This window comes from Papaver somniferum, chromosome 3 (genome assembly GCF_003573695.1).
Source record: "Papaver somniferum cultivar HN1 chromosome 3, ASM357369v1, whole genome shotgun sequence".
NCBI lineage: Eukaryota > Viridiplantae > Streptophyta > Magnoliopsida > Ranunculales > Papaveraceae > Papaver > Papaver somniferum.
In genome coordinates, this window is record NC_039360.1 from 228,035,993 (window position 1) to 228,049,382 (window position 13,390).

The following is a 13,390-nucleotide window of genomic DNA, read 5'->3' on the forward strand; positions in this document are numbered from 1 at the left end:
CAGTCCTTTCCCTCCTAGCACTAGCTGTCACTTTCTTCCTCCCTTCTCGACTTTGTCTAAACAACAAAGAAAGGAACAATATTTACAAACTATACAATCGGAAGACAAAGTATGGAAATATAACCCGAATAAACACATTCGGACGTAAAAAGACACATATTGTTTCCGAATACAAAACAATCGGAAGCTAACTAAACATATTTGCAACCGAATATACATCAATTGGAGTTCAGAAGCTGTAGATTTTCATCCTACACAATCGGAAGACAAAGTGCACAACTATAACCCGAATGTACAAATTCGGAAGTAAGAAGACACAAATGTTTCCGAATAAAAAACAATCGGAATATAACTAAACATGTTTACAACCGAATATTCATCAACTGGAGTTCAGAAACTCTAAAATTTTATCCTACACAATCGGAGGTATAAAACATTATATTGTCTTCCGAATAAATACTGGCCCCAAAATGGGATTTTTCCTATATCAGAAATTTTGAGATTTTTTTCAATATATACATTCGGTAGTGAGTGTTCTTCCGAATACTGGGTGTCTACTTAAATATATTCCATAGCCAAAAAATTCATTAAACTACCGATTATTAGCAGTTTGTATCCGGGAAGATATGGCCACCAATATTCGGCAGATAATCATCAAATCTTTCTCCCGAATACTGTCGACGTTCTTGAGAAATGAAGAACACGACTACATTCGGAAGTAAATGAGCATGAATATCGTCCGAATCTGGATAAATAACCGAAAACCCTAGAAAAGTTTTTTCTCGATTCGACGAATTAAAGCGAAATAAACCCCAAAAATGATATATTCTTACCTAATTGGGGCCATTTGAAGTTGACGAAGTGTTTGACTATCGGAATCGCCACCACCGACTACATTGCCGGGTACTTCTTCTTCGCGTTCTTCGCGTTCTTCTTCATTTGCAGCAACAATTTCTTTATTTCTTGCTAAAATTCCAATGTTTGGATCGATACCCCGAGCAACATTTTTGGTTCTAGGTTTGTGGATTGCATTTCTCTTATCCATTGTTTTATAAACGAATCGACGATGTTTTGATTTTACGATTCGCGGCGATGTTTCGGTTGAACAAGGAAAAAAAAATTTTCTTCCACAATCGGAAGATAATATGAAACTGGAAGAAGAAGAGTTGAAATGAGTAGAATTGTTTTTGATTTGGTTTTTATACAGTTTTACCAGAAGGGCATTTATGTAACTTCAATATCATATAGGGTACCCCTTAACTAGAGTCTTTGGCTGGGTATAAATTGATGGCCCCTAAATCCTTTGGGGTGGCCCCTAAAAACGCGAGGATAATAATGTTTCAAATAGTGGCCAAATGGAATTTTCAACAGATTTAGAACTGATCTAACTTTCCAGAACCTGCAAGCCATACTGTGATTGATTGTTTTCAAATCAACAACCACCGGGATGAAGCTAGAAAAAAATGGGTTGAGAATCGAAATAACAGTTTCTTATAAATATATGTACATGCTATATTACTTGCTACCTATACAAAATTCACTAATTTCCATGTCCTTTCTCCAGATTTTTTACTTCTAAAGAAACAGGATTTCAAAATGTTAAATCCTAACAACATTTGCAATTTGCACACAGCAAAGCTCTAGTTAAGAACTTACTTAAGATTCCTGACAAGCTTTCTAAGCCAGGATAGCTCTCAATCTTCTTCTCCTTTCTTTATGGTAGCCTACCTTTTTTCTGGTCACATACTTCTGGTATTTCTTTCGATCTTTCTCATATTTCGAATAATCCTTTCCTTCTTTGAACTCAACAAAATCAGCCAACTCATCATAATCTTGCTGTCTGGTGTTACCTAGCATGCGTTTCAGATTCAATTGCTTCTGGCTATTACAATTATTCTCCTCCGTTGTGCTGGGCCCAAACTGTTCTACCCCATCGTTGATAAGGGTACTTTTTGAAGCTTCAGATTGAATTGGTTCATTGATTCTGCAAAAAAATCAAAGAGTTTATAGCAATCAAACGAAAAAACTAAATGTGACATCTAGAGACAGTAAATAGGATTGGGGGACGTAAACAAAATCCCAAAGCATAAACACTTTACAGTTTCCAATCCAGAATACCTAGAGCGAAACCAAATATCACACTCCAAAATCTAACCATCGGAAATCCAAATGTGGTGAACTACTTCAATAGTATTACGTACATATCGATAGTAGAATAAGAAATTTATAGAAGCAATCTTCAAGAACTTGTTTGCATATATTTAGAATGAAATTCATCAACAATTATATGTACCTTAGGATGCACCTTTGAAACTTTTTAAAATTCGACGCGACTTGACGGGAAGAACTACGTGGAGAAAAAACCTGAAGCAGAATATTATATCAAAAACAGGGGACATAAACAAACCAAAAGTAAAATCGTATAACTCAGGAATAGCAGAAGAAGACATTACCACCAACGATTTATTGGAAGGTTGAGGGGCTTGTTTCAGCGCATCCAGATTACCCTCTTCGAAAATAAATAGATTTGTCAAAGTCATCAACATGAGTATACAACCTTTGCTTAAGAAGGCATATCCAGCTTCAAAAGTAAACAACAGCAAGCCTGCAAACTGCATAAACATCATTTTCGAGAACTTGTGCCTTGCAGGGAACTGTGCCATCATATCCATTACTAGGGTCGTCATTGGTTGACTAATGCTGCTCTGCTGGAAACAACTGATGATGCTTATTATCATATCATACTCCTTGCACTGAGAATAATCTTTTAGAATTTTAGGATTACCCAGACTTCGTTTTTGCATACACCAGATTATTTGCAACAGTGAACTGCTCATCAAATTTACTGTGGAAGCCAACAAATACATTTCCTGCTGACTTATGATTCCTTTCTTCCACAATCTATTTCCCCTGATATCTCCCGAAAGGATCCTTGATATAATGTAACACAAAACAGCGAAACTTTCGTCTCTGTATGACTCATTAAGGATATTTTGATTCTCCTTCATGTATGCAGTACAAGTATCGATAAGATCAGACTTCCTTTTCGACGCCAAATCCTGACTGGATTTGGCAAAGTCAGCTGTGTGAACTTTAAGTTGACTATACATGACCGGCCGAATATGAGACTCAAAAGATAGATGTGATAATCCTCCTGCCGCACACTGTCTCTTAATAAAATCAGACCCACTTCCAGGTTCTTCATGATCATCCCCCAATTGTAAACTTGACATGTTTCGAGAATACAATTCCATTGATATTTCAAATGCTGAAATGTACCAGTTCACGAGTCTTGGGTCTGATGCTTGATCCTCTGAAGCCATGTTAATGCTACTGCGTCCACATACTAAGGAAATTATATACGCTTGTAAAATTGGTGGTGGAGAATATATGAGTACTGTTGAAAGTAATTGCATAGCTGCATTTAGGCTTATTAGGTCTAGAAAGAGGGGCTTTTCATCAGACAGCAGAAGGAAATTTTCAAAGGAGTTCTGGAAGGTTGGCTGATCAGAAACCGATAAAAGAAAATGAGAAGATAACAACTCCAAAAGAACATTGCTTGAACCAAGATTCAGTGGGGACATAAATAGTTTATCACTCGTAGAAGATATACTCTCAACCATTATAAAATAATCTCTCAGTTTCTTGTGCACTAGAAATTCATTGATGAACACCTGGAATGTAAAAACAGGGTTTGTTCAACTTGCTAGGAATAAACATATGAACACAATTTAAATATCAATAACAAAAAGCAAATATCTGGTTTTGAGAAATTACAACTACAGGATTTCAGTAGAGTGAATCTAATGGTTTCATGTTCGAATGTTCAGTAAATTAGTAGATTAATGAGTAAATAAGAGGGTTTGAGTGGTCAAAAATACCTCGATGATTGAGCGCAGGACAGGAATCGAAGCACGGGATTTTTGAACAAAGAACATAAGAGTTTCATATTCCTCCACTACAGAGGTAATACAATCTTTGCCAGCAATAGTGCATTCATGTGAAGTGGATTCCTTGATGCTAATTACATTTGTCCCCTTTCTTCCAACATAAGAAGCTAACTCCGGAGAACATAGTTTGCCGAGTATACTAAGGAGAATTTTGCATTTTTCAATGAGGAGACTTAAATCAAACTCTAACAAGTGTAGCATAGAAATACAGCATCTTAACAAAAGAGTTAAGTCCTGTAATAGACCCCACGAATCTGAACATAGTACACCTTGCCCTACATTAGAAAAACAATGCTCGAACCTCCTTGAAAGTTCATCAAAGAGAAAATTGGAGATTTTACGTATATTGGTAAGCTTTTCACCAGGACACTGAGATATGGATTCCAAAGACAAACTGATGAGCAAGTCATACAATTTCAGCAGAAATTGTGGTTTTAAAACCTGACAAAAAAATCATAGTATTTAGTTCAGAAAACAAGTAAGGATTGATTATAAAGGTAAATGTAAAAGGAAAGGTGCACCTATTCTAAAACCACAAACAAAATGCGACAACCCAAATCTTACTGCACTACAGACTACCTCAGGATCTTGATTATTAATGTCCAACACTTCCCTCCAAGCCTTCAAAGTAGTCATTGACATCTTCAAGTACAATTTTACACATCAGAAAACAAGCAAAATTCTAAACAAGTTGATATTCACAAGAAGATTACTGAGTCAAAATACGTAGTGATCTTTTCCAAAAACAACAAAATTAAAATGAGGAAACATAAAAAGAAATTAAGAAACTAACAATTCTTCATTGAGACATACAAGCGAACACTTCCTGGACAATAATTTTAGTAACTGAAATTTTCAGTAAAACCCTATATTTTCAGTTTATGAAATTGAAACTCATAAGAAAAAAGGCTCTAGTTTACCAACCTTAGAAAAAAATGAAAAAATTCCCCAAAAATTTGCAAACTTCTGTCGTCTCTTCTTCAATTTCTACAATTTTTTAGGGTCTAAAAATCTGAAATTGGATAAAATTTCATGATCGAATTGATGTTGAAGACGATTCAGAAACTGGGTTTCGTTTTTTTAAGGAGATTTAAAAAAAAACGACGAATAATTACCAGGAGAAGATGGAGAATGAGGGAGGGGTAAAGTAAATTTGTAAACCCTAGAACTTTTGCCGCCAGGAAGTGAACAGAGAATATAAAAGGTTAAGGTCTGGACTGGGCCTGATAAGGGAAAGCCTATACGTATACGCATGAACCGTGTGTTCAGGCACACTCAATTTACCATGAAAGAAAGCTTTATTTTTTTATTTTTTTTATTTATAGAAAACGGCCTTCAAAAAGGTTAATGATCCCCCTCGACTGTTGGTAGTAACCAAACAGGAGGCACATACCAGTACATAGAGGCATTGTTTATTTTTGCCCAATGAACAAGCTTATGAGCAACATAATTACAGATATGAGGTTGAAAACTTAAAATACAATCTACAAATTTGGTAGAATAAAACTGAATGTCTTTAAAGATGGCATCCATTCTAAAATCCCCATCAAAAAAGCCAGTTGAAAATTGCTCAATAAGTTTCTTTGCGTCTCTTTCAATGATAACATGAGTGAACTTCTGATCCAAGGCCTTTTGCAGCACTGCCCAAATAGCTCTGACTTCATCTTCTTCAGTAGACTTGACTTCAAAAACCATGGAAGAACAAAAGGAGCTTTATGAGCGTAATCCCTCATCATCTATCCAACACTATTAGCTTCAGAAATATCATCATAAGCACTATCAGTATTGCACTTCATACAGCCAGAGGAAGGGGCATCCATTTATCACATAAACTGACAAGGGTTGTGGGAGAGGCTATAGGGAAAGTTTTACTAGTTAAAAGCATGGTTCCGGCTCTCTGAATAACAAAGGTATAGTTTTCCTTAAGGTTCTGAAAAATCAAATTATTTCTACTTCTCCAAAGAGACCACAAGATAGCCAAAAACATTCATTGGTTATCATCAGAAAGTCTAGATAAAGGGTCTGTTAACCAGAACATAATTCAATCAATCAAAGACTTGTTTTGAAAAAATTGGGTGTTAACACAGAAATCAGATAAGTCCCAAACACGACTAGCAAAAGGGCACAAGACTAAGGCATGCATTATAGATTCATGAGGATGACTACATCTAGCGCAGTCAACACTGTGCATAGGCATTCTAGTATGCAAAAAAATTCTAGCAGGAAGAACATTTCTACCTGCTTTCCAAGTGAAAACTTGGATCCTGTAAGGGACCCTAATTTTCCAGATACGCAACCAAAGGTTTTTACAGGGTGATTGCCTAAGGACTCTAATACCCATGTAGGTAGATTTTGAAGAGAATATGCATCCTTTGGAATATCCCAAGCCCTCCTGTCAGGAGTGCATTGCTGGCTTAAGGGAATAGTGATAATCTTCTTAACAAAAGCATTATCAAAGTGAGTGTTTAGTCTAGAAATATTCCACGTTCTAGAAGACTGGTTCATGAAATAAGAGACTTTAATTCTGGGGTCTGGTGGGACTAAAGGATTAGGTTTAGCATTGCCCAAATCAGGGATCCACTTTTCACACCAGGGATCAATGAATTGACCATCCCCGACAATCTAGGAAATAAAAGGTTTGATGATTTCTTTAATAGCATGAAGACACCTTCAAGTCCAGGAACACTTACCAGTGCACTTAACATTCAAAAAATCAGTGTTAGGAAAATACTTAGCTTTTAGGATAGTGGCAAGCATACACTTAGGATTTTCCATAATTCTCCAAACATTCCTGGCTAACATAGCTAAGTTATTTAACTCAACTTTTCGAAAACCCAGACCACCTTCAGATTTAGGGGAGCATAAAATGTATCATCCCAACCAGTGGAGTTTCTTATCCTTGGGTCTAGAGTCCCCAATGATGTGGTCAAGTGGGAGCCTAAACATGAATCTACTTTTCAGTTGTTGAAGAAATTTTTTTCATAAGCACCAGTTTTAGCATTACCTAATCTACAAAGACCTTTTGAGGTAGAGATTGATGCTTCGAACTATGCTTTAGGGGCAGTATTGCTACAAGATGGAAAACCAGTCGCATATCATTCTGAAATGTTCAATGGAGCCGTTCAGAACTGTCCTACATATGACAAAGAATTATATGCTATACATTAGGCTATGAAACATTGGAGACCATATTTGCTGGGAAAACAAGTCGTTGTGCATACTAACCATAAACCCTTGCAATATCTGCAGACTCAAACTAAGTTGCAGCAAGCTCGTCATATGAAATGTGCCTCTTACTTGGGGCAGTTCGGTATTCACGTCAAGTACAAACAAGGGGTAACAAATAAGCTAGCAGACATGCTATCAAGACCACCCCCTAATATGTCTTTACTTGTAGCATTACAGACTCAACCATTATTGCCAAGTGACTACATCCAAGTCAAGGGCATTCAAATGAGTTCCGCCTAATGGATGGTTTACTGTACAAAGGTACGACCTTGTGTATAGCTCAAGGTGAAGATATAATGCACTGGATAAGAGAAGCACATACTTCTCGTATTACTGGTCAATTTGGTATGGAGAAGACATTGCTTAACTTGAAACGGTATATGTACTGGCCGAAAATGCATCTTGATGTCTCTAAGTATATTCAAGGATATGTTTTATGCAATACTTCAAAACCTGCAAATAGGAAGAGAGGATTGTATATACCATTACCAGTTCCTACTCGACCATGGGAAAGCATTTCCATGGATTTTCTAGGAGGTCTAACAGTGACTAAAACAGGGTATGATTACATCTTTGTTGTTGTTGATAGATTCAGCAAGATGATCAACTTAATTCCTTGCAAGAAGACCGTGACAGGGGAAGGTGCATCCAAATTATTTTTTCTCCATGTTTGGAAACATTTTGGATTACCCACTTCTATAATCTCTAATTGAGATAGTCGATTTTTAGGTCAATTTTGGAAAAATCTATGGAATCTGATGGACACAAAGCATAGCACTTCTTTTCATCCTCAGACAGACGGAAAAACAGAGGTAGTAAATAGAACTTTAGTCATCTCTTACGAGGGTATCATTCTAAACATCCAAAAACTTGGGATGATAATTTGCTTTATATTCAGTTCTGTTTTAATAGAGCTTTTCATGGGTCTACCCTGAAGTCTCAGTTTGAAGTGTGTCTAGGTTATTTGCCTCAGATTCTATTTGATATGGGTTTTTCTACCTCACAAGGTGTAGCATCAGCAGGAGAAGAAGACAATAGAGCTCAAAAGTTTATCGAAAGAATAAAAAAGATACACACTTTGGTAGAAGCTCAGTTGCAGAAGTCGCAAGTTATATACAAGGCTAAACATGATAAATATTGTGTTCCTTGTAATCTTTTTACAGGAGATTTGGTTTGGTTACGTATAGGGAAGGAGCGGCTTAAAGGTGAAGGAAAGAAGCTAAAACCCATATGATACGAACCTTTCAAGATACTGAAACAATTTGGAGATAATGCTTTTCATCTAGATTTACCACCTTACATGCAGATGCATACTGTTATCAATGCAGAGTACTTGAAACTCTTTGAACCCCCATTACTTAATGAAGAAGAAGATGATCAAGAGTTAAAGTTTCCACCAATGGAAGATTTATGGATGGATCGAGAAGAAATTCTCAAACAGGATTGTATTGTTGAGACGAAAATAACACCTACCAGGAGAGGTAATCATGCTATGTTTCGTGTGTGACGAAAAGGACAAGTACCAAGCAAAGCTAAGTGGTTCAACAAGGAACAAGGAGAGACTGAATTCCCTCATATTCAGTTCAATGATTACACATGAGTTCCAGCTTCCTAAAAATGGGGAGCCATGATACAGGAGTATCTTGAGAGTTACGTGAAGATTGTCTTCACGACTAGAGAGTTGTATTCAGGCTAGGAGAGTGTCTAGAAGGCACTAGAGGTTGGTCGAAAATTACTTAACTAACAAGTGTTTGAGGTTTCCTAACTTAGTTAGGATTCCTAGTTTAGATGAGTCCTCGAAACTCATAGTTATTTACTTTTCCAAGAAGTTAAACTCATATATATAAGAGGAGAATTCTAGTTAAAGAGGGCAGAGAAAATCTCTGAGAGAAGAACCAATTCTAGGTTTGTCAAAGAGTATTTTTCTTTCACAGTTAATAGAAGAAGAAGTTAGCAGCAACGAATCGTGTTCTTTATTATTATTATGTTCTTGTAATTCTTTCAATCTTTGTACAAAGCATTACTGACTCTAGGTACCACTGATCGACTTCGTATCACAAGGCCATCAAGTAGCTCTTGTGTCCCCTTTTCAAGGCTATCGATTAGCTCTTGGTCAGTATCTGGTTGAATCTGTGTTGAAGTTACATGTCGACATTGAGTCTAGTCAATTTTGAGAGAAATTCTACATACGTAATGAAATTGCACAACATCTCAAGTATTTGTGGGGAGAACCAAGCCATCTGGATGCGTGGAAGAAATTTTCCAAAGAAGAGGAGAAGGGTGTTTATTTGAACTTTTTGAATTTCCTAATAAACGATAGCATATATCTTCAGGATGAAGGGTTCAATAAAATTCGGAAACTTAAGGTAACGGAAAAGGAGGGGAAAGTCCATTCTCGGGAGGAAAATGAAGCCAGGGAGTACATAAGGTTGGCGTTCGAAGATATAAACATGCTAGCATTCACTTCTGAGCAGATTATTGCGCCCTTTCTTCTTCCCAGATGGTTGACAGAATTGCTAATATGCTGAACTACTTCTTGGTGCGACTAGTCGGCCCGAAACGGAATTCTCTTAGCCTTGAGAATGCTGAAAAATATGGGTTCAAACCGAGGATATTACTGAAGAAGATTACTAGCATTTACGTTCATATAGCGAGGCATGATAAGGAAAATACTTTTGCTGCTGCAATTTGTAAGGATGGTCGATCGTATATTGATAAATTATTTACTGAGGTAACAAAAGTACGTGGATTAGGTGAAGAGATGACAGCATTGGGAGAGTTTGTTAACCTTAGTGCCAAGGTAAAACTTGCAGCTGTAGCGGAAATGGACGTGGAAACATCCCTAGGGGAGATGCCAGACGAGTTCTTAGACCCAATCCAGTGCACACTAATGAAAGATCCAGTGACTCTTCCTTCTTCTAAAGTTACGGTCGACCGTTCGGTCTTCGAAAGGCATCTTCTTAGTGACACCAAAGATCCGTTCAACCGTTCACATCTTACCCAAGATATGCTCATTCCCTATGTTCACCTGAAATCTCAAATAGATGATTTCATCAAGTCAAGAACCCAGCATAGTTCATCAAGTTCAAACAACAATACTCAAAGCACAAAAATATTTTGAATCGAAGTTCTTTGTGACAATCCTTACATATTGTTTAATCAGATTCAACTTTTTTTGCTTCATTGTTTTGTTTTAATTGCATAGAAATGTTTGTATTTCATCCGACAGATCAATTCGTTGAGCTGCTATTCTATCTTAATAATGCGTTCATGAGATAGTGAAATCAATTACGGAAAATGAGTCATTTGTCCAGATATTTTTAAAATATGGTTCAAATGGACGAGTAAAAATTAGAATGGGTGAAATGGACACCAAAAAAATAGCAAGGATGAAACTGGATTCATCCTGACTTAAACTTAAAAATAGTAAGGATGAAACTGGATGCATCCTGATGTAAATTAAAAATAAAAAAAGTATTTGAAAATAGGTAGGATGAAACTGTTTACATCCTGGCTATTTTTACATTTTTGTCCATTTAAACAGTATCAAAATCTAAATGTCATTTTCACCCAAAAATTATCGATTTTGATCTATTTAACCAATTTTGTGAATCTCAATTAGTATCTTGTGTGCATGCCGATTCTTTCTCGACTAAAGTTCTTGCTGATTTGCTGAGCGGATACGGAATGATTTCCAGGTCACAAAGGCACACATTTTTCTGATGAGCAATAAAACCGTACAAGATGGATGAAAGTCAGGTGGTCTCTTAAGCCACGGCCACATTCCCATTAGTTTTTTGCGCATACTTGCTAAATAATCCTCCGTGTAGCAGTAGCAGCAGTTACAACTTGCCTTGTTCTGACATGCATGTGGCATCTTGATTAGTCATGATACCAAACAGGCCTTGACACTCGACTGGAGTTGTAGTTGCAGAAAATCCCACAATCACACCCCTTTGATAAAAGATGAGTCTACTTATGAAATCACGAAGAAAAACACTTAGAAGAATTTTATTAAGTTTAGAAATCAATACAAAGAAATAAGATAAAACCCTAACTTGGGAAGCAACTAACTTTCTCTCTCCTAAAGTTCTATCTCAACTCTCAAAAAAGGTCTCTCCCTCAATACAGTGGCGGTTAGTCCTATATATAGGAGTTTACATATTGGAGGACAGCTAATAAAACCCCCATTTTCGAATCTGACGTGCGATGTTCTCGCACGCTTATATTGGGTCTTCTCGCACGTGCTCTTGAACTTTGCATGGCTTCCACATTTTACTCGTGACTTCATGACGTCATCAGTTCCGTCATCAGGGATATACTATGTGCGAGTGAGTTCGCTCCTTTATAATACCACCGCTTCGTATAATAACTTCGTGTGCGATATTTTACCCCTACATTTTGCCTATTCTCTTAGCGATCTTTATTCTAGAAAGAGTGATGAGAGAAATTCTTCTTAGTCATCTCGTCGCGCCTTTGGATAATGTTTGCCGCACCCTATCAACTTTTCATATTCCTTAATTGACAATAATCCGGGATCTCGGACTAGATTGCTCCACGTGTAGCTCTCATTGGTTTATTTTTTGACATGTTGCAATTGATCCTTTCAATTGTCTCTTCATATCCTCTCACCCATTAATACGTGAAATTTCGAGAGAAGGAAAGGAAATCCTTTATATATCCCCTTATGTTTTCATCTTTCTCTTTTTACTTTCTTTTCTTTCCTCTTCAACCTCTGCAATTTTTATTTTCTTACTGCTGATGCTTTTCTATTTGATCTTGAGTCTTGATCCTTCTCACTTCGCATTTTCTGTTTTTCCTTCGTTCCAACTACCGTTTCAATCTCCTGTTGATTGTCTTATATCGCTTTCTTGATCATCTCGATCATCCTGATTATCTTGATCATCATTATTACCTTGATCATCTTGATCATGTTCTCATATTTATAATCCCATTCTTAAGAAGCGTCAATAATTCACAAAGCAGGATGGTGAATGGTGGAACACTTTGAGAAATTACAAGTCGAATTCAAGAGACCAAGGTTTTAATTTGTCTCCTCCTCCTTTATCAGGATCTACTTTGACGCTTAACCCTAAATAGTTTGAGCCTGATCAATGGAATAACCAGAAAATCATTATCTCAGTTGGGAAAATACTCGCTGGCCTTCCCATTCCTCTCTTCAACCCGAAAATTCCTCTGTTCGATAAAATCTTATCTCATTAAAATTTCCAGCGTGCGATTTATCAATCGACTGGTGATGCCATTAGGATTAGGTTAGGGTTTCTTCACCCCAAAGAATACTGGAATGAAGAGTATGCTGACATGGAAATTATCCCTTCCGGTTATACAGTTGAGAGCTTCTTCGCTCATTATGATATTATTATTATGAAGAGTGAATCATCTCGCTGGGCCATTCGCCTGGGAGAAAAGATGGCCTCGCAGAGAATGAAAGGATTATGCGAGATGTTGATTTTCATGATCCAACTAATCGCACCGCACGCAAATCTAACGGCAATCGCTGGGACGTTTACCTTATCATCCTTGAAGGTCCATATATTACTGGATTTGGTGACAATAAGTCGATAAATCCTCTCCATGAGGTTTTTTTTGCTTGTTCTCCTTGGGAGTTCAACTGGTCTGAGAGAGAGAATGTGGTATACTATTTTAAACTTCGCTTGTTCACCAATTTTACTTTATTTATTTTCCTTTTTCTTCGTTTCACTAATTTTCCTGACTTCAGATTGCCAAGCTGAAAAAGGACTATAAGGCTCATAGGAAACAAGGCACGTTGGAAGCGTTGTGTTCAATCACTGATGAAGTAACAAATACTTTCATTCAAATTTTAACAATATTGTTGCTTCTATTTCTTATCTTTATCTGTGTGCGAAGGTGGACGAGTTATATATTGGTGGTTTTGATAATGAAGATTCTCCTGTGGGAGAGGAAGGAGTTTCTTCCCAAGAAAAGACTAAGGGCAAAACAGTTTCCTTAGTCATAACTTAATCTAATTTGAACACAAAATTGTAGAAACCCTAAATCCACAATCTCTAATTTAACAAATATTTGTCCAAACCCTAACTTTGATTTGATATAAATTGAAGAAAAAACAACAAAATCATAACTTTGAAATCTTACATTTCAACTCAAAAACATACACTCATCATCGTTGAGATATAAGATAGATATTGAAAGAAGAAGAACCACGGCTATTT

At 36.8% G+C, this 13,390-nt stretch overlaps 1 protein-coding gene across 2 annotated transcripts; it reads right to left on the reverse strand.

Moving 5' to 3' along the window:
* Positions 1 to 1,468: 1,468 nt before the first annotated feature.
* On the reverse strand, positions 1,469 to 5,117 carry LOC113362216. Of its 2 annotated transcripts, none has more exons than XM_026605168.1 (6): positions 4,875 to 5,117; positions 4,530 to 4,592; positions 3,882 to 4,391; positions 2,454 to 3,503; positions 2,294 to 2,364; positions 1,469 to 1,984 (listed from the first exon to the last, which is right to left on the reverse strand). In XM_026605168.1, the coding sequence occupies exons 2-6, from the start codon at positions 4,590 to 4,592 to the stop codon at positions 1,678 to 1,680; spliced, it is 2,001 nt and encodes a 666-aa protein (XP_026460953.1). In that variant the 5' UTR covers positions 4,875 to 5,117; the 3' UTR covers positions 1,469 to 1,677. The 2 variants fall into 2 exon arrangements, with proteins under 2 accessions (XP_026460953.1, XP_026460952.1); XM_026605167.1 differs by having other exon boundaries at positions 2,454 to 3,674.
* Positions 5,118 to 13,390: the final 8,273 nt, after the last annotated feature.

What these genes read in the sequence shown, in the direction of transcription:
- LOC113362216 (XM_026605167.1), bottom strand. Translation starts at nt 4,592, where the DNA reads ATGTCAATGACTACTTTGAAGGCTTGGAGGGAAGTGTTGGACATTAAT. An exon ending in TCCTGCGCTCAATCATCGAG is followed by an intron (nt 3,675 to 3,881) that starts GTATTTTTGACC and finishes TTTACATTCCAG; the next exon opens with GTGTTCATCAATGAATTTCT. An exon ending in CTTCCAATAAATCGTTGGTG is followed by an intron (nt 2,365 to 2,453) that starts GTAATGTCTTCT and finishes ATTCTGCTTCAG; the next exon opens with GTTTTTTCTCCACGTAGTTC.